Source organism: Dinoponera quadriceps, unplaced genomic scaffold (genome assembly GCF_001313825.1).
Source record: "Dinoponera quadriceps isolate SergipeBrazil2010 unplaced genomic scaffold, ASM131382v1 scaffold2088, whole genome shotgun sequence".
Classification (NCBI taxonomy): Eukaryota; Metazoa; Arthropoda; class Insecta; order Hymenoptera; family Formicidae; genus Dinoponera; species Dinoponera quadriceps.
In genome coordinates, this window is record NW_014556152.1 from 379,806 (window position 1) to 402,270 (window position 22,465).

General features: G+C 45.1%; 1 protein-coding gene across 1 annotated transcript; it reads left to right on the forward strand.

Moving 5' to 3' along the window:
- The first annotated feature begins 4,741 nt into the window (after positions 1-4,741).
- LOC106747000 (homeobox protein GBX-2-like) lies at positions 4,742-21,749 on the forward strand. Its single transcript, XM_014624225.1, has 4 exons — positions 4,742-5,021; positions 8,275-8,592; positions 19,442-19,758; positions 20,730-21,749. Exons 1-4 carry the CDS (start codon positions 4,742-4,744, stop codon positions 21,198-21,200), a joined length of 1,386 nt encoding a protein of 461 aa, XP_014479711.1. The 3' UTR covers positions 21,201-21,749.
- The last annotated feature ends 716 nt before the right edge of the window (positions 21,750-22,465 follow it).

The window sequence follows — 22,465 nt, forward strand, 5'->3', positions numbered from 1 at the left end:
CCCCCCCTGCTCCTCGTTCTCTTCCTTCTTTTACTCGTCCTCGGAGGCTGTAACTAACGGCAGGCAATTAAAACTCGGCCGGCCGCGAGCGTTTAAGCGTCGACGTTTTCGTTCACACGTGCGTAACGAGTCGAGGGAGCGTCGAGACGCGCATCGACGCCTCCGTCGCGCAAAAAGGCACCGACGACGACGGAGCCCGCCGTGCCGGGGGCTCCGCGAAGCGAACAGCGAGACGAGATTTAAGGCCGTCTGAGCATTCACGGTCCCCGATGCGCTTCTGCCGCGTGTTTCGCGCGACCAGAAGCCGCGCACATGGCGGCTCTCAAGCCGGGGTCGAGAGAGCGCGTTTCCCTTTGCTCGCGTCGATGCGCCTCGCACAATGTAGCCCGGAATTTCAAAGTTTGTCGCTAAACGGAGACGCGAGCTGAGTCGTGCGAATTGGACGCGACGCGGGTGAAATTTGAGTCTCCTCCACAGTTAGTTCGGATTATTTGAAATTTTCTTCCGGAAAGTCGTAATTTACGTTTGCTTCCCTGCTTTCCCGAACTTAATATCAGGTTATCGCACGATTAAAATATATGTGTATATAATTTATATACATAATTTTTTTATGACAAGATGAGATTTATCTTTATATGTTGCATTACATTAATGGCAAGAGGTGGTAATTAAAGAGAAGAGGGTAAAATTATTAGTTAAAACGATTATTTGCTTCCTACAGCGCCGACCTGGCGCGTGCCTGGCATTTTCCACTGCGCGACGTGGTCTGCCCCAATTTGTCAGTGACTACTTGCGGGGTGAAACTCGCCTGGCCGATTGCCACTCCTTGATACACCGCTGGAATTTATAGTCGTTGATCCTACTTCGGGGATGATGTACCGGATGAAGTACGCCTGTGAAAGCAACTCATCTCACTTCGTCTTACCTTTCGGCTAATTTTGTCTTCGATAAGTCGTTCCAACGTGTTGTTGTTAACAACAAGAACATAATCTCATGCTTGCGTGGAAAATTCATCGGGAAAAATATCGTGTATTGAAAAGTATCGTGTTCGTCGATGTGAAAACTCGCGGGAATCATCCGTCAAATATTGTGTCTCGAGTATGGAGCTTTGTTTCTCGTTTGCAGGAAAAACCAACCACCCGGGAGGAGGGTGAGAATCGTGTTTATTAAACACTTTTCATCGGCGACACGACGCCTGTCTCTCTGGTTCTCTTCCGCTCTCTCGCTACCTTCGTATCCTTTCTCTAATTTTACAAGGCGTTAAGTGCCACTTTGTCGTGCCTTGTGCTCGACTCTTCAGCCCCGCCGATACTCATTTCCGCCTTTCTGTCGCGCAAATGAGCGCAAGCGTTTGCCATAAACCTCTCCGACGACAGCTCGTAAAAGCATTGTGTATCCGCCGTGATTCAGTTCGCGAAAGAGTATTAATAATTGTAAAATATTATTAGACTTTCGAGGAAAGCCACCTGAGCGTGACTTAAATCCATCTTTGGGATCGGAGTAAATTATTGCACGTAATATTATAATTATAAAGTATAGCGAAACATGTAATAATAATAATCATTATTACTAATTATTATTATTATCACATATAAGGTGGATTACACACGTATAGGTACGGCCCAATATAGTGGTCAGACGTTAAATTTAAGCAGACGCATAATCAAAGATATAAATATAGATCGCTTTAGAGCATTAGAGAAGCGGTCGCAAGGAGACAGCAATATATACGAGATAATTTTGGGATCCAATTAAGGTGACGGCATGCTAACGAGTATCGAAATAGTATCATTATGGTGATGCACCGATTAGCCGGCTCGAAGCCACCTACGACGTAAACGATCCATGGGCGTAACCCGTCCTAAAATTCTACGTGCACGAGACACGCGTGAAGTAACGCGTAATGTTCCTAACGACGTTGCGGCGTAACAATTTATATTTCTACTACCAACTAAATTCTCTCTTTCTCGAAAATTAATAGCGACGTATTTCTCCAATGTCTAAATAACAGAAGCACTTAATCAAATTGAAATAAAACAATCGTTACTTATATTAAAATTTATAAGAAATCTCCTGCGAAAATATATGGATTTAGATTATAATTTGATCCTTTTCGTTAAATGGGAAAAATTGTTCAGTCCTTGTTTACAGCTGTAAAGTAATTTCTGTGAGTACAATATATTTGCGCGTCGTCAAAGTGCAGTCAAAAACAATTATACGATCAAAAGCAGGTAACTGTGCCAATAGAAGCAACAACGATACCGAATAATGTATCATGAATAGGCGCGTCCTGTCAATATTCGAGGACATATCACCCAAGATGTCAGGCTTGATAAGCGCTCTCATTAAGAGCGCTCGCGGAGGTGGCAGGATAACTTAATGGAGAACACGTTGGGGATAGAAAAATACGGTGGTAGCGGGAGGAAACGAGCTCGTTAACGATCGACTCACGTCCCGGAAAATGCAATTAGTCGGTAACCTGTCAAAATCTCTGTGGGTTTCCAAAATTACTCATCGCAATTAGCCGTTATAATAAAGATCTATTATTGAGATTTATTGCCAACGTTGTTCGAACGAAGTTCAAACAGCACATATAAAGGAAACCGCGACGGCGGTTAAAAGTGTCGTAAAAAAATCAAAATGCTTTTTGCGAGATGTGCGCGATCATGCGTATTTTATATACAATCAACCTACTGGACCAGATGTCAAACTGCCTCAATTTTTTAAAATACTGAAATATTGAAAGTGTGTCAACCTGTCTCAGTCTTCTCCCGCATATATTTTTTTTAACTATTTTCTATTACAGCTTTCTTTATGGAACATTCGTAGGAAGTCTCGAGGTCTCTTCGTCAAAAGTTCTGAAAAATAGGTCTCTCTCCCCTCTTCATCGTATTCTACAAAATAAAATTACCAATCTCGCCACCCACGTAAATTTATCTGCAACGATCTCAGATTCTAGATCCGACACGCTCGGGATTTTCATTTTTCGGGGGGGATGACTTTCGGGAATTTCACTCGCTGAGAGCGGTACCGAGGATTCCTCGCCTCCGAGCTATTTCTCGCGTCAGTCTCGCCCCGGTTAAAAAATATTAATTGCGCCGTCACATTGTCGTGACGTTTAAAAATCTACTTTACACCGCGACTGTCCTCAGCTGTCCGCCGCTTCCGATCTCGTAGCGCTCGAACAACGCGAGCACAGGCACTTCGGATCAAAAGCTAGCACCAAGATGGTGGGTCAGCCGACGATAGGCGCGGCCAGACGATGCCGTTGGTTCGTGTTGCGACCAATCAGGGTCGGACGAAGGTCGGCACTACGCCATCCACCACGCCGGAACGGCGCATGCTGAGAAATCACGAATTAAAATACCCTGCTCTATACCCTCGGCAGTCGCCCGTCGACCCGTGCGCCATACGGTCGACCCACGGTGTAGTGGTGCGCAGTGTACAGTCTCATCGGGGTCCCCATCGTCGTCCTCATCGTCCTCGCTGCCGATGTCGTGGTCGATCATCACTCACGAGCGAGGAAAGACGAGAAAAGACGTGAAGTGCACGCGAAGAATTCTCCGCAAGTTCCTCCTGAAAGGGAGAATCATTACTGCTTCGTGTTCTGTCCGCGAACTTTCGCCGATAACGAAGACTCGCTGAGTTCTTCGCGGATGAGGTTTTCATCAATCTTTACGTGACGTGCAGTGCTGACCCGCAACTTTCCGCGAGAATCACGCGACGGAAAATTGCTTGATATTGCTACGGACAAATTTGGTGATTTACTCGTCGTCCCAACTTGTTCAGTGCGCGTTGATCCCAATACATGTTAAAACCGATGTTCCCGTAATTAATACACGAAAGATCGACGAAGGATTGTGATACAGTTACATTTACTCGCCTCTACTACTACTCGGGCGATATTCTTTACACGTTACGAGAGTACCATCCCAAGCGTAATTTACGTGAATTCGTGCTGTAACGACCAATAGTGTACCTGCAGAGGAGTTCAGGAAAAGATCGGCCGTACGCGAAGTGAACGCTTTTACACGTACGACCGCCATGGAAAGGTTGCGACTAGTGCCAAAGTACCTCGTCGAAGTGACTGCAAACGCTCGGAGTTATCGATGGAATGTTGAATAAATCACCAACGTCGAATAAAAAGACGATAACTTTCTAATAATATAATAACACGGACCAACTCCGCGAACGTATCACGACCCAACGACATTGCGACCGCTGGTGAACGGACAGCGAAAATTGTGTGTGTAACGTTCGCCGTGGAAGAAAATATTCGTCACAGCTGTCACATACTCAAAGTACCACGCAGAACGAGAATAAAATCTCGTGCAATCGTAAAACGAACGAATGACAATTCCGCCGGCACGACGCACCTTAACGTGAACCAGCGGCTTTGCTTCGATACCGACGATTTGAGCACTGCCCTTCCACGACGCGGCTACGGGCCTCCTTCAACGCACAATCGCGATCGACGATTGATCCGAAACGATCTAAGCCGCTTCTCGAGCTGAACCCGAAAACGGAACGGAGAGAGGGAACAAGGGAGAGAGAGAGAGAGAGAGAGAGAGAGAAAGAGAGCAAGACGTATAGTTCCTCAGCATCACGACGGCTCTCGAGCTTTGAGCGCGTGGAACGTTGACTTTCGCGCCGCGAAGAGAGCCGATCATGTCTCGCACGTAGTAGCGTATCGGATCGGTCCCGCTCGATTTTCAACGCCGGTTAGTCGGGTGTCCGGATCATGGACGCAAGCGTGGAGGAGACCGAGCTGGACGTCGGCTCGGCGAGCGACGAGCTGGAGTCGTCGGTTGCGGAGCCGAGGCACGCGCGACGCCCGACGCCGCGGCCTTTCACGATCGAGAGCTTGATCGGAGGCGCACGCGAGGTCCACGACATCGGCGGCGGTCTCGCGAGGGACGACCGGACCAACGGTAGCGAGGAGGAGGATCACCGGGACCGGGAGTACCAGCTCTATCAGAGGCACTACCTGGCGACCGCCGCGGCGAGCACGCTGCCCTCCGGTGTGTACCTCTTTTCCCGCTCATTTGTCGCTCGATTAACGAGTAAATCGACGAGAGATCGATAGTAGTCGCACTGCCAAATCCTTCTCCGAAATTCGTCCGTAATTTGATCCTTTAATTCAAGTTCGAGTGCCAAGGGGTGCGATCGTTCTCGCAAGTGAAGATCACCAGCGAGCGATTTTCTTCTCGTACTCTCTAAATTTCTTGGAGTAAAACCTCATTTGGAAAGTAAAGTGATCACCGAGTCACAGAAATTTGAGTATAGAGAGTGAATTCATTACACTGAATCGTCGAGCAAATATTTTCACTCGAAATTGAAGAATTAATCTGATCTATTTCGTCGTCACGGGAACATGTTCATTACAATTCATTCAGACATTCCTTCATACGAAGTCAGAAATCACTTTAAGCATATTCTTGAATGAAATATCCGCCCTTGCGATTTCGAGAACGATTTCGTGACATGCATATTGCCGAAACAAATGCCGATATTCGAAAAATAGAACAACATCCGGGAAAATAACAATCTCGAAAACCGAATATCGGAACAATCTTCCGAAATATTGGATCTTCCAAATTGTAACTTTAATTTTTTTTCAATATTAAGACTGCCCTGATATTCTGCGTTTGGAATTGCAATTTTTTTTTCGGGATAATTACATGCTTTCAATATTTCGGGTAGATTGTATTTCGAGAGATTACCTTGGTATTCAGTTCTCGTGATTTTTTGCGATGTTGTTCCACTTCTCAAAATCCGGATCATGCATATCCACCATTTCCGTTAGCTATTTTTATCATCGCTTTTTAGTGAAAATATTGTCACTTTTCACCTGTTTTGAATGAGATTCACCGTTCCATAAATTTAGAGAGTATGAGATCTCTAATAAACATTTTCGCGTTCCATTGTTTCTCTAATTTCATTTTGATGTTATGTAATTGTTATATTTAAAGCGTTGATTGCTACGTTGATTTCCGTTGATTGTACAAAAGTTCGACCGAATAACCAAAGGTACGGCAAATGAATGTAGTTCGAGATACGTAGATCTCTTACCTCGTTTTATTGATTCTTTAATAAACTGTACAGTCGTTTTTTCTCACATGCATTTAATTATATTTTACACATAACTTAATGAAAAGTTCAGTGGTGTTCTAGTGCTGGCTACTGTAGTGCTGTTTATCGTTATAGCATTAAACGTGTTAATATTTGAGAATAACTCGAGAATAAGTCTCGTAAATAGCTATACTGATGCGCTTGAGAGATAAATTAACTTTTGCGTGTATCAATTTATTTTTCGATTACCTTATTAATATTTTTCGAGATTACCTTATTAACATATCCTACCATCCTGTATGGTACTTTTGATAGTCATATATCTTATGACCTCTTCTCCCCCAACGCTCGAACGGTTGAAACTCTCGTTGAATGATTTATGCAGTGTCCACGACAGATTCAGGACAGAGTTTCGCTTGTCAGAAAACGTTCGCACAGCTTACGTTTGCAGATATCCGAGTTTGTCCGCACATAATATAACATATTTACTTGAATTACAACGTTCGGATGGAATGTCGCGGAGAAAGCTAACGTCGCAACCACGGTTTAAAATACGGCTGCGGCGAACGCGGTAAAAATGAGCGAATCGATAGCCGCGGCGAACATCGCGTTGTATTACATTATATCAGGTCGGTGAATCGTCCCCAATATTCGAGGTTCGCCGCAACATCTAACGTGTTTTTCCCGTAAATTAATAAGCGCGTCGCGCGTTCGTATGTGGAAACAGTCGAGGATGCGACGAGTACGGTCGGCGCGAGAAGCAGGTTCCGTCCGAGCCGAAGGCGCCGTAGTGTCTAAGCGATGCTCCAAAACGTGAAAAGATAACAGCTGCTGGTGACGTTGCGCAGCCTATAATCTCTACGATCACGGTTATGCACGGTAATTGAAACCTTCAGTGCCTACCGTCTCTTGCGCTTCTTATACTCAGCCTAGTCCTTAGCGTGACGCAGTTAGATCGTCAGCCACGTCGTTAAATGCTGGTGCGGGTTATGTAAGGTACGCAAATTGGATCCGATTGTGTCGCGACACCGCCGTGCGACACGGAATTGGCACGTATGCCGAAACTTTGTCGGCGCGAAGAGAAAGATTGAGTACACCGTCGCGCACTCGGTGAGGAAGAAAAAGCGAACGCATGTCGCAAAATCACGCGTGACATCCGCGTGCCTTAGAATGAGTTTCGTAGATGTATAAATAGAGATGGAAAATGAAAAGTAAATTTTCAACTGAGAGAGATGAGAGCACCGGTGTGGTAACGATGGACGCGAATTAACGCGAAGAACATTTGCGCTTAAGAAGGCAGCGTAGGAATAAACGAACGGGGTTGTACAAAGAGGGAGAGAGAGAGAGAGATAGCCCGAGCGGAAGCAAATCGTAAAATTGAATTCATACCCACAGTCTCGCTCATCCGATGTTAATAATGGACATTAGAGGGAGTCGTAAACGAAGCCGTTGGTAGAATATTTAAAATCCTTCTGCCCGCAGCGCGCTTTTATATTAGGTTAACCAAATTTCACTCCGTGATCCGAAGAATGTACTTCCGCTGAAATATCCGGGAAAAGTGAGAATCCCGACGAAAAGTGCACTGATTTTCGGAGAGTAGCGGCGGGAAACAGGAAAAAGAGGGGGATTCCAATTCTTCCACGCGAATAGAAAATCGAGAAATGCCGGCTTTCAATTCGCGTCTGAAAGTACAGCCGATTACAGGATAATCGCGATACTTTTCTTTCGTGAGTTTCGAAACGCATCCCGTGCCCAATGAGAGAATTCCTTTCTTAGTAATTCTCAGGAGATACATTCTCCCACTGGATACGAGACACGTTGCGAGACGCATCGAGGAAAAAGTGTCGCGACCGTCTTACGGCTGAACGTCTCTCGAACGCTCGCATCGGGCGATCAATTTCCGAGTGAAACACTCGACTTCGATTAGCAACGAGTTATATATAATCGTCCGAAATAAAGTATTAATAATAGTAGTAACTAATTGCATTAAAATCGGCGGCGAGCTTGACATGATTTCGGATCCTCGAGCGGCCGCCGACAGAGGATTACCCGAGAACGGCTTAAATCAAAAGCCAAATTGGCCGTCTCGTTTTAGACACGGCCATATCCAAATCCATCGACGATCTGCCCACTCGGGTGCATCTATTCGCGCGACGAGCGGTCTATAAATTCGCCGGATAAACCGCCCAATCGTTTGTGCAGGTTTCGGTGTGCCGCTCGGCCTCTACAGCGCCTGGCTACCGATGCGGATGTACGGCGGCGGCGGTGCATCCGGCGTCCCGATGCTGCCGCCGCAGCATCCGTCCGCCGGCTACCCGGCGCATCCTGAGCTGCATCAGAGCCGTTTGACTCAGCACTCGGCGCCGGCACCTGGCCATCCGCAGGGCTACTATCCGCTCGACGGTTGCCGTCGCGCCGCGAGCCAACGGGCGCCGAGCAGCTTCACCGACAGCGAGGACGAGGACGGCAGCGTCGGTTCGCCGGCCTCCCCGGCTCACGACCTCTCCAAGTCGCGGCACGGTGAGTGCGCTTCTCTATATGTCGTCTCGAGCAGGCCAGGTATACGGCCAGTCACAACAAGGTTGCGAAACTTTCTTCCCGGTGAGTTTCACAGCGCATTCAATACATTGAGAAGACTTCAAGATTTATCTGTGAAATAAGATCTGTTTTGCAGAAATAAACGTTTGTTTCAATGCGGCGAAATCAAATTGTACTTGCACTATTAATAATACACGAATTACTAAGAAAATTTAGATACATTTCGCAAAAGTATGTATTCCGACGGTTCACGAAGTCAGGAGTTATTTCTAACTGATAAACAGCGGAGGAAATGCCACGAGAAACATTTACTTCGTGAAATTTCAACTTCCTTTTCTCAGAGTAGGAAAATGTATCTTCTGGGAATTACTGAAAAGCAAATTCTTCCATTGAACACATGCGTTCCTAAACTTTTCGAGAAAAATATTGCAATCTTTTTGTGACTGATCATACACTTCAAAGAAAGGTTTGGTATATAACAAGCATCAAAATTAATATATTTATATATGCTCATTTAATATTTGGTTACTTTTTGATTGATTTTGACGTGGCTCGATTACATTTTTTGGTCGCAGTAATCAAACATTTGGTAAGCATGTATCAATGAAATTTTGACACTTGTCGCCGAATTCTTCTTTTAGCATGCGTAATCGTGAATTTTAAGCCGAAGTTCGTGAAGAGTTCGTGCAAAAGGGTTGAGAAAGATTCAGATCACCTGGCTATCGTGAGCATCGATAACAACCGGCTCGCACCTGGTAAAACGCGTACGCCCACCGTTATTACGGCAACCTTTGGTTGGTAGCGGTTGGCTCCAATCGCGTTCACGAAACGAGAGAAATCGGCGGATCCGACTGTGGAGCATTTATAAATTCCGACGGCGTGTCTTCGGTCACGATCGCAGTCGCCACGATCGACCGCAAAGGATCGAGATACACGGTAGTGCGCATAAATTATCGCGCTCCCGTGGCCCGATCTTTTCGTACACGTGTAAGTGTGTGCATGTGTATCGATGGGTACGTGAATGTCGGTGTTACGGTACCTCTCGCGGTATATCCTGACCGAATTTCCAGCGTACCTTTAAGGAAGCGCTGTCTTTAATCGTGTATTGATATCCAACGATCACGCGATTTCGCAAAGATCCCTTAAAGAGGTATCCGATAAGTTAGACCCACAACACTTGACGAAGGCTAGTAATAATTCTCAAAATCTTTCGACAAATATAGGAAAAACATCGAAACACTGAAATAGGTATAGTAAACCGGCACATCTATGTTTCTCAGTTGTAAAGTACTAAACGTAAGAATTTTAGTCTTGATTTAATTGAATTGGTGTTGATGCAAGTATTACTTGAACTCAGTTCAAAGCTAAAAGTGTTCAAAGAAGATTATAACATTCTTGTTTATACGGGAGAATAGCTATTCTTGATTTAAGACTGTTTCTTTTCTGCGCACCTATTGCGAATTCGTCAACGATACGATTGTTTTCCCGTATTCTCAAGCTTTCCCTCGAAACATCGCCCTCTCTTCGAGCTTCTCCGAGCCTGCCGAGATACCCTTCGGAGATGGCAATTCTGGTCCCGCTTCTGGCCGCGCTTCCATTCGGTCGCCGAAAGTCGAAGTATACGTGATCTCCGATCACGTATTTCCGAGGGGACGATTCCGACGGTGTACACAGGCGCGCGCATTTATTCGTGGCCGGACACACTTTTTATTGATGTACCGCCGACCGGCGATGATTTCGTATGCGAGACGAAATGGCTTCGGAGAATCTGTCATCGGTCATTTATGACGCACCGCGCCGAACCGGTGCGTCGATCGTCACGGCGCGCCGCGGTGAGGCGCGATCGCGACGTTCCATGAATTCGTCGCGATCCACCTACGTGCGGGCATCGCGTCCTCCTCGTGGTGCGTGGATTACCACCGATCTTGATCCCGCCGGGCAGAATCGGGGGAACGAAAGCGAGCCAGATGAATCGGGAGACTCCGTCGAACACGGTTTTCGTGCGACCGTAAAACGAGTTCTCGATTCGATTTGCATCTCGACGATTTATAAATCCGATCAGTTCAAATTTAAGGAATCTGGATTTTAAACTCGGACGCCTGCAAGATTCGATTATCAGATGATCTAAAGATAAGTTCCAGCAATTTCAAACTTGAAGGTCCGAAAGCTTCAGACTTATTGAATGTTTTATTTGCGCAAAATTCTCGAGAGAGATTTGAAATTGGAAATAAAGTTAAGATATCGTAAATCGAGAATATAAATTATGATAACGAATTCTCGAATTCTTTAAATAAGTTACGTTTTACGATTTTCAAGAATGCTAATGTTTTTATCGTAATGTAATTAATTAAATGGAGTATATTTAATCGCGATAAAGTTCTGAAATCTTCACATAAAACAGCGGTTTAAGCAATTTATCTGTTTGTATGGTACGAAGGTTAAACTGTAATGTTAAACATATCGTTTATATAAATTTATAATTTAAATCGACGAGATCAAGTCATGTATTGAACGCACTTGATGCATAATAATTTGATGCATAATTGTCACGTACCGATTGTTAAATAACGGAAGTAGATAAGTTGGCACGTAAGAAGTCGAATTGACAGTTAACACGGTGTTTAGCGCGCTCGCGTATGCGCTGCGCATGCTATTTCCGCATGCGATCGGTTTTATTCTTGATCGGTGGTGAATTTTTATACAGTCTACGAGCGAGCAGTTATTTTAATGCGATCGTCGATCGAGACGATGCGTCATAAATACACAACGATACACAGCTAAGAAGATCCTATCGATTGTCAGAGCTATTACCGAGTGACGAGAAATTAAATATAACTTTCCTTTCTCGAGTGTTCGAAACCTTTGAACTTCTCGGCTGTACCCTCTCCGCATTTAAGGAGACCGGCAATTTCTGCATCGTCCTCGCCTGTGTACAAAAATAACCCGTATCGAAGCGATCTCTTTACGTAATCCCGTTAATTTTTTTATGAAATTATACAACAGCCAACTCCGTCGTGATTTCGAAATTGCAGTTCTAAATACACCTTGTGAAAATATTTGAAGGAGAAATTTTAAAGAAGAGACTACGACGTATGACTTTTCATGAAAACTTGAAATACATCAAAAATACAATGAAAATTTCTCTCATTCACGAAAAATATTCAACATAATTTTGTTTGGAATTCACTTAAACGGCACGCTTGAAATATGAATAAACATCCAAGTAATTGGGAGTGGAAATTAACGCGTAAAATCATCATCATTATATTCATATATTCGTTTCTGAGCCATTATGAGCAGCGGTGTGTCTCATGATGTTTATACTTGGATTAATTATTCACGAGTCTGCGGGAGGTCTGCATTCGCGGCTTTAGAAACGGTTACCGAAGATTACAGAAATATCGAGTCCGCGGGAGAACATCGCATAGATATATCGGAGATTGGATTAGTAACGGATAAGTACTCCGAAATGAGAGCGAGTCTTGCGATATTCGTCAGCGTATTATTAATCGCTGTCCCAGATGGGACACGTCGGAAAGTGTGTTAACGACGTTTTCATCATGAGAGCATGAAAACCGGCTGCATGAATCGGAGATGGGAAAGAGTCGAGCGGAGCTTTTGACTGTCTATGCAAAATTTAAAGGCTTCATTCACTGCGACGCTCAGGCGGCTCGATTCCGCCGTCGCTTCGGGAAAACCGAGCGATCGTTCATACCGTCTTGTTTCATCTCACACGTCGGGAATAATGTATTTTCCGATCGATCGGATGACGCTTTCCGAATGTGAACGACGGATTAAATGGTGTCGCGCGATATAAAGCGAAGTGGCATTCGCGTTAATGGGGTTTGCGATAACGTCGCTTGTGCAGGTTTAATTGTAAACTACTTACAAGAGCGTCGTATGTCTGTTTTTGTACTAAGTGCAAATCAACGAATCTCGTTCGTTCCATCCGCGTTGCACACAATATGACGTATTATACTTTGCATCTCTGGCGATTATTTCGTCTCACCGCAAATGTAACGCTATAATAATATGAAATTAATTTGTTCCTCTTTCTTTCTGTCCCTCTTTCTCTCTCCGTGATTTATTTTGACTCATTCAGCGCGCGTGATTACAGTACTACAAAATATTATTACTTTCGGGGGCGATTGCATCAACTCGAAATACTTGCAAATTATTCATTTCAAAAGACAGGAGCGATTTCGAATTTGCCTGAATAATTTCTGCCGGCGAAGCGTATAATTATACTAATTTTAAAATGATCGCGCGCGACGAGATCGTTTATTTTCCACGGTTGCATTCAAATCCAATTTGACGACATCCGAACAACACACACGGGAGGATAATCATCGTACGCCACTTGAATTTTAATCGCGAGCGCCGATTCTGCGCCGCGGGAAGCCGATTAGCGTATCGCGACGCATCGCGGACGAGCGGAAGAATCACATTTCGATTTGGCGTGCGAGACGAAAGGTCCTTTTAGACCGTGTCATTCGTCATTCATAGCCATCGGGACGACGACCGGGCTGGCGGTGATTATGAAGGACCGGCTTCGGGCAAGTAACGTGTAACAAAGTGCCTGTCGCGTCACCGTGAATGGAAGCCGCCGATTCTGCAGCGACACCGCCGTTACCGCATCGTGCGATATTTATAAGTCCGCCGCTGTAGAATTAACCGATATAACCGGTATAACCCGATCTATAACTGCAGACGACTCGACGATTCGGCAATTAGTCGTGGCGTTGATTACGATGGACGGCGGTTAGAGAGAAAATTCGAGCCCGATAAACGTTACATAACTAGATGGGATCACCAAGTAATAAAATATCAGAGAGTTCGTAGTTCTTATAATAACCAATCCAACTGGGGATCTTTAAAAATAATTAATTTTTAATTAAATTCATTTTAAACCTCGAACAGAGAGGAAAAGAGAGAGAGAGGGAGAGGCAGTATTTTGTCAGCATAAATTTGGAATCAAGGAACTACACCGAAAGAAAAGTATTTGGTATTTGTAACTATAATCGCATAGCGAAAGAATTGTAGTCGGGAGAACCATTTTTCTAGAAAACGTTGTTACAGTGTCAGTGATAATAACTTTACATGCACATTGGTATTATTATATTTCTTATTAGAACAAGAAAATTTAGTTGACGCTGAAAATGATCGCAATTTTAGTAAGATTAGCCGTTTTTTTTTCTCTCAATAGTGTACTGCGCGTCAGATGTTATTCATTTTTATAGTTTCCTCTGCCAATGTTCTCAATTTGATATTTCCACGTGAGCGTGTGGCCAAATATACAAATTAATAATATTATTATTATAGAGAGGACGAGAAGAAGAGGAGGGTGAGAGAGAAAGTAAGAGAGAGAGAGAGAGAGAGAGAGAGAGAGATGGAGGGGCAACCGGCGTTTCGCTATATCGATCGCTACAGTGCCCGGCAACGTCATCGTATGGTAGGGCGACCGTTAATAAGCCCGATTGAAATTTCATGTCGCATACCCAAAAATACACTCACAGAGTCATACGCGAACGGTCGGACGAGCGGTGAACGAGCGCTTCCTCCGACCCGATCCCGATAATTGCTTCCGGCGAAGCTCCGTCGATCGATCGCGCCGGGTGCTATATCGGGTCCCACGATCGAGCAAATTATTCCCGGACGAGGTCGCGGATCTCTCTCTTTCTTTCTCTCTCTCTCTCTCTCTCTCTCTCTGCTTTTCTTTCGCTCGTCTTCTTAAACGCTTAATAAGCCGGACATATTTCTTGAAGAGCTGGAAGCGCACGTGGGAATCGAAGCCTTGTCGCTACGTTGCGAAAATAGCGAGGGGAGGGGTAGACGTTAATTAAAAATATATAGGAGCACACGTGTGTGTGTGTGTGTTTATGTGCACGTAGGAGACGTGATGTGGTATGGACGTATATTTATGCGACATTATATGAAGCGTCCCACATTCTCTCCTTATCACAGCGTGCGAATTCTCGAGCGGTAGAGTCGCGTCCGACGTTGAATCCTCAATGGGAATACACGGGGCCGTGATTATAGTCGGACCCGCGAGTCACTGCACTTAGCGAAGGCCACGGATGCATAAATCGCCCCACACTGCTCGTCGATACATCGTGCAATCGAACGAGGACATTCGAGAACCCTTAGGCTTTTTTCTTTCTCCCGCTTTTCCCGCAGTTTCCCCGTTCGGCGAAATTTCGTTATTCATTGCCCGAGTCCGGAGAGAGTCTGCGTCCGACATGATATGGGAGGATCGTATCCTGCTCACTGGAAGGACCTCGCGCGGTACTTGTCGAGGAAAGGAAAAAAAAAAGGAACGGTGCCCCACAGTAACGACGATACCGCGAGATTGGCGATTCCGCCGATCGATCGCGGCACAACAATGCGAGTGCATTAATGCCGTCCGATGCCTCCACACGTTCGGCGGGCAAACTTCTTCTCCGTGATTTATGAGTTTGAGGAGATTATAATTAAAGGCACTTTCTTGCTGACGCAGTTGATAATTACGAGGGTGAGTCAATAATTACCCGCAATACGTTTCTAAAAATGTATTACAAAGCTGCAAAGAACATAACGCATCATTTTTCAATATAGTCCTCTTGCTTACAATATGCTTGACCCAGCGTTTTATAAGTTCGTTTATGCTCGGAAAAAATGCTTTCGATCGGTCTGCAAGCCATTCGTGCACTTCTTTCATATGTTAGTCCCCGGTAACACGACGATCTCGCAATCTCCTTCACTCTTGAGGAATCTAAACGGATGATGATATGAAGGTAATATGAACGAAGTCGAGACTATATGGAAGATTCTCCGATATATCGAAATTTAGATTCTGAAGCGTTTTTAGCGATATACAAATGATTTGCAGATCAATGGGAAACATTTTTTTCCCGAAGACATAAGCGGACTTATCGAACTCTGGACCAAGTACATTCATTGCAAAGCAAAAGGGCTGAATTGAGGTGTGATATATCTGTAAGTTCTCTGCTACTTTTTTTTCAATACATTTTTAGAAATACATTGCCGATAATTATTGACTCACTCTCGTACATTCACCGCTTAATTTTGCGAAGGAAAGAGAAGAATCGGCGAATCGCGTCAACTGGCAGACAATTTACCTATAAAGAGGAAACAGCGGGATCGAGTGGTGAGGTGAAAGTTAATCGGATAGAAATGACCGATGAATCGACGATGAAGATCTTTAAATAATTTAATTTCCGGCGGTCTCACCATTGACGAGTATCAATAATTGGCGTTCGCCGGTGATTAAATAAGATGTGAACTTTGTTAGCCGAACTCGCTATTTTCGAAGATCCTCATTAAATGCGAGGAATCGATAATATTTTAATGTCATGTCGAACACGTAGATATTTACGTAGATATATACACGTAGCGGCTTTTCTTAAGATGGAATCGATAAAGATGTCGCGACCCAATTAATCTGTTGCTTGTAGCATAATTGGCAGATAAATTTACAACCGAATTAATCAATGGACGAATTACTTTGAATACCGCTGGCGGCATGGTATATTCTGTTATGTGTTACATAATTCTGTATAATATCACTAAATCTCTTTCTCTCTTTCTCGCTATTTAACGTCTCCGGGGATTTTAATTGATTACAATCAAAATGATCTTCAACGTTTTATCTCACACGAAATGAAGATGTATTTCAAAATATATTTTAATAAATATATGTGTTATATAGAAATAATATATATTTACTATAATTCGCAAAAATTTATGAATTTAACCTTAGATTTATTTACATCAAGATATTTTCGGTTTCCGACAAATTAAAAAAAAACGCCCCTTCATTTTCGATCTGTTTCGAACTGTTTAGACGTGAAATAAATATATGTATATTTCGTTCTCTTTTATTTCAATCAAATAAGAGACTGAGGCATTAAATACATATTAATTACAAATAAAATAGTTTCATCGTGTACATGTGAGTTTACATACGTCTACACATATCACAAGTTTTCACCGCACAGTTTTGCCGTGATTTCAAAAATTCTCCTTTCCTTCTACCTTAATATAAGCCTCCCTTCACCGACGAACGCACACTAACAACGCTTGCAGTACTGCGTCGTTCTTTAGACCTTCATCGCCCGACACTTTTGCCTTCACCTATTCGCTATAAGTGTCGAATTGGTGGTTCGAAGTGTGCGAAACCGTCGTGTTTGAGTTTCGGGTTATAGCCTCGCTCCAATAACTCTATTCGCCAGGTAGCGTATAGTTTAAAGGTCCCGAGCGCTCGAGCAAGGAGTAGCTCGGTAAACGAGGATGTAACGACGTCGTTCTCGCGCTCGTGGATCATCGATCTGCACGCTCGATTCCGCCGCGAAGTGTAAAGACAGGGGACAACGCCCGTGCACGCTCGCGGAAGCGCGCCTCTCTCTCTCTCTCTCTCTTCCTCTCTCTCGCCTAATCGAAATCCGCTGAATAAGTCATCGGCTGGAGAGTGCATCAAACCGGCGTGATGGAAAGTTGCTTGCTGGCCGCGTCCGGCCGGTCGGTCGGTCCGCTAACTTCGGGATAAGAAAAACCGCGAATCGCGGTCGATGAATAAGTCAGACTGTGACCATAGCCGAGTTGACCGTTGACAACGAACTTTATCAGGAAATAATGCGTCCGCGAATAATGACCGGCCGATCATGCGACCCGGCCAGGTTGCGCTTGGGAAAAGTTGCGCGAATCACGTGCGGTCGCTTAGACTCTAGTGGGAGAATCCAGCGAGAAAGAGGGAGAGCGAACGGAAACTTATGGCTCTATTTATACGGCATACGCGCGGGAAACGCTAAGCGCGCTTAAATTTTAATTCGTTTCAATTTATCCCGAGAGCCGGGGCTGACGGAACCTCGTGACTTTACCTCGACTTTAACACCAAGTGTCCACCTAAGTCTAAATTTCACCCTCCGATTATCCCTAACGATTAACGATATAACCGCGAAATCGATCCCTCTGAGCACACGCTTACGCTCGCCGATGGAAAATCATAGTTTTTCGGCGTGAACCGTACCTATTTTTCATTGATTTATTATTATTTATTCCTTCATTGATTTACTTTAACTAGAAATAGGAGAAACATTCATTTACTTTATTTCATTGATTTACTTTAACTAGAAATAGGAGAACCATTTTTACTACTATTACTATAAAATATTATTGACATCATTGAACTCTATACTATATTAGAAAGGGACGTCAAGGAGTAATGTCCCATTCGTAGGAAAGGATTCACATATTAGGGATGTACCCTCTTCTTTGTTATGGTCGTATGTACGAAAGAGACGGATGCTCCTCCAATTCATCCATCTTTTTCTTCGGCGAGCCGCAGATTTCTATAGTTTAATACAGGCAAGTCTCACTCCAGTATATTACAGGGTTCATTGGTTGGCACCGGAAGTAACTCTCCATGTAATTCTCCATCAGTGTAGGAAAACAAATGAACAGAGTCAATCCGGTCGATTCGATCGCCGAGTGGCGCATCAAGCAAAACGAACATTTCGCTCGACTTTTTTCACATCGAATTTCCCCGAGATGATATGTCCCCAATATCCGGTAGAAGTCGGAAAATTGGACTGCGCTTAGCTCAGCTCGTATGAAAATCTTCTAATCGCCGTCGACGTCCAACTCAAGACGTTCGCTTCGACATCCGCCTCGGTCTTTCGCGAACCGTTCTCGCCGTTTTTTCTTATGTGCATTCGTCGACATCGAATATCCGCTTTTCTCTTTTTCCTCTCCGTGCTCGGTCGATGGTCGAAACGTTTATGAGCCGAGCGCGAACCGTTCCTATATAACCGCGCCGTAGGAATAATTTTCAATAAATAATGATCCGACGGAGTCATCAAACTCCACGGTAACTTTGTTTCGTATCCCGGTGCATATTGCATATCGTGCTCGGTTGCTTCGCTGCGGATGAAGGAAGGAAAAAAAAAGAACGCCGCACACACGGGAAATTACGGACGGGGAAACGTCACCGACGATCGAAGAGCGCAACTTTTATGAAGGAACGACCAATCTGCCCCGCATATTAAATAGCCGCCGGGCTATACATACTGGCGGCGATAGTCTCGGTAGCGATAAACCCCGTTGATGACTTAATGTCGCGAGAGTTTGTCGTCGGTTTTAAACCTTTCTCCGGGAATCGGGAATTATTTTCTATTATGGAACTATATTTAATCCATCAAATACACGCGCCCGATGATGTTATTTATGGAATAACCGAGTGTAATCGTCGCGATACCGAATTAATTGTGCGTTCTTCATTACTCGACCATGAGACGATCGACAAGTAAGCAACTCGGATTTTTTATGTGCATTCAAGTCCGCAATGATCGATCGAGGTGTATATCATTGGCATACTGTGACATATCATTTCGCTATAAATGGCGACTTCGTAACATCACAGAAGTTACTTCTTCATCAATACTGAATATCGAACTATTCTTGAATTTCGCAACTTTGAATTATTGAGGAAGTTAAATTTAGGAAGTTAAAGTTTCAATATCCCTCATCGGATCGTTAAAATTCTTTCCATGTTGCCATAAATATTTCCTCAAAATCTCTCCAATTTAGATTCAATTATAACGCTCAAGGATTCGGCGCTTCGCAAGCTCGATATTTAGTCATGATTTATTTACGGGAGATATTTACGAGATAATTCGTGGAATAATTTTCACACGTGACGCGAGAATTATTGAGCTAATTACTACATTCCGTAATATAATAACAAAATTTTGCTTTGAAATCCCGACCGAATGAAGAGAAAGAGAGAGAAAGAGAGCATCTTACTCGACTCGTGCGCTTCATTCACGTGTTCCAGGCTCCGAGAACGGCCGCGCGTCAGCTGAGAGCGACGACGAGGGCGGCGGGGCTGCGGGCTCCAGCGAAGGTCACGACGTCTCCGATGGCCCGGTCGGCGGCGTCGGCAGCGTCGCCACGAGTCCCAGCGGCGGTACCTTGGAAAACGGGCAGAACTCGTCGGGCTCGAGCACCGGTGGCAACAAAGCACGCCGACGGCGCACCGCCTTCACCTCCGAACAGCTGTTGGAACTGGAGCGCGAGTTCCATGCGAAGAAGTACCTGAGCCTGACGGAGCGCTCGCACATAGCGCACGCGTTGAAGTTGTCGGAGGTCCAGGTCAGTTTCTATCCGCCGATAAAACCGGGGATCTAAGATCCAACAGTGACAGTAAAATGTTCTTTTGAGATAAGAACTACGTCGCTACTACCGAACTCGACTTATTAACTGTATAAACCATGCTTGAAAACTTTAGACAGAATACTGATTTTTTCTACAAAGTTCACGTCTCATTGGTTGCACAGAATTATAAATGCTTTTATGCAGTAGAAGCATGCGCGAAAATGAGTTGGAACATTCTTGAATATGCGACGTAAATTACTAAAAATTTCAAAGTGACGTTTCTAACTGTCAGTTAGCGCAAATATTTACTCGACACAGAAATCTTGCACGTACCGGATGTGCCAATCAGAAAAATTTCAAAAGACATTTTTATATCTTTTCAACTAAATGTAGGGATCCAAAAAATACGGAAAGTTTGCAGAAAAACGTTTGTACATCTTGGTCAGATTTGTCTTTATATATGATAAGATAGAGTAGCGCAAATTCACTGCTTCAGATTTGATTCGACTTTATTCAGACTTCATTTGTATTTACATTTACGCAAGATCTATAAAATAGTAGCGCGATCATGTCGGTATTTATATAACACAACATTTCGAGGGTCTCCTCTACGCTTATCAAGTTATCATCGATTTTGAGCACCCGCTTGACTCATCCGATCAATTTTTACCTCTCAAAAAAAGTACTTCACCTGCGGTAGAGAAAACCAATACTTTTATAGCGATGAAAATAAAACGGCCAGCTTCTTAACAAAGTTCGAATCAGCTACTGAGATTCAGTTGATAGATACTAGATCACTTTTTCCACGGACGCGAACGAATGAATAATAATCGAATGTGAGCGAAAAGGAAAGGGGAAAGGAGGAAATGATGGTTAACGAAGTCTCGAAATACTTAATCTCGAGTCTTCGCCCTCCTCCGCTCGCTCGTAACTCCGAAGTGAACACGTCGCACTTGTGTGTGGCGCAGGTGAAGATTTGGTTCCAGAACCGGCGCGCCAAGTGGAAGCGGGTGAAGGCCGGGCTGAGCGGCGGCGGCGTCGGTTCAGCGGCGGCGGCGGCAATGACGCCCTCGGGTGCTTCCGGTCGTCACAACGGTGCCACGGGACAGCACACCGGCTCCGGCACCAGGATCGTAGTGCCAATACCGGTGCACGTGAGCCGGCTGGCGGTTCGGTCGCATCACCACCACCTGGAAAAGTGCGCGAGGGCGCCGCGCGCGAGACCGACGCAGTCGACGGGCGATGGTGGGTCCTCGGGCACGGCGGCGTCGTCGATGTTGGGCGACGCTCTGGGACTGGTGAACTCGTCGGTGAGCTTGACCGGTCAGGTGCAGCCACCCTTGGGCGCCGGGATGGGGGTGGAGATCGGCGTCGGGGGTGGCCTGAGGGCGTTCGCAGTGCCAGCGCACCGGGCCGGTCTCGGCTCCTCCGGGAGGTAGTGAACGTCGTGGACGATGAGCACGGACACCTGGTACGGTGGGACGCGAAAGGAAAGGATAGAGGTAGATTAATCGATGTGGAACGCGCGCGAGGCAAAATGGAGGGACGGATCGATCGCTCCGGAGCATGCGAGAGGTATAGACGGCAAAACTGGCGCTTCTCCGCTGTAAAATTTCATACCGTCTTATACCGGCGATTCGGCATCGACCTTGACAAATGCGAGAAATATTCCGAGGGGATACAAATCTCAAGTCCCTTCTCTTTTTCTTTTAACCCCTTCGGGCACGGTTTTTCCACGGCTAGAAGAATAATGCAAAGTACTCAAATACTTCTCCAATATTGTGTTTATCGTAACTTTTGTGCAATTATTTCCGAGTTAACTCGAGTTTGCGCTTTAAGGGGGCTAATTAATTTCTCTCTTCAAAGTATTGTGTTTTTCTTCAAGTGACATTTTCCGGTTTCACGGAGCGTTCGAACCGGCGGATATTGACTGATTCCTCGGAGTTTCCGTGAAAACGCTCGATCGGCAACAGCGGGGAATATTCGTCCCTCTGTTATTTCGGCTGTCGCGCGGCTCACAGCGGTTGTGCATCGAGACGTACGAACTTTCCCGTCCCCTCGTTTTCTCCCTGTCGTTTTCGTCACGTTGCGATCTCACAATTCGTCTCGAGCACGCGAGAACGCGAATTCGGCGCGCTCGCCTCTTCGGGCGGTCGATCCTACCCCGGGAGTGCCGATCTCATACGGCGCGTTGTAAATAGCGAGTCCCAGCAGTTTGTAAATACACACGTACACACGTACACACGTAGACACAGTGTAACGCCGCATAAACACCGTAGAGCTCGTACCTGTAGATAGTTTACATTAAGTGCAGTGGGTTTCAGCCCGGCGAGCAACGTGGCGGCGTGGTATCGCGTATCGATCAACCGTGCGATCATCGCAGCTGCATTACACGGCGAAACGCAGCAACGAGGCGGAAGCGCACAAAATGTCGGGCTATAGACTTGCATACGTTGTAATATCGTGTCGGCAATAAAACGTGCGACTGTAATCGAACGAAATATCGTTCGCCTCCCATGCACCTATATCCACCTTCGAGTCAAGAGTCGCGGCTACGATCCAGCCGGGCGGATTAATGGAGAGATGATACTTAACTTAGCCACCGGCCAAGTATCCAAAATAATATACAGCACATCGAGGAAAATATTTACGCTACCTCACGACATTGCGTTAGAGCGATCAGACCAGAGGGTAGGTAGTCGAG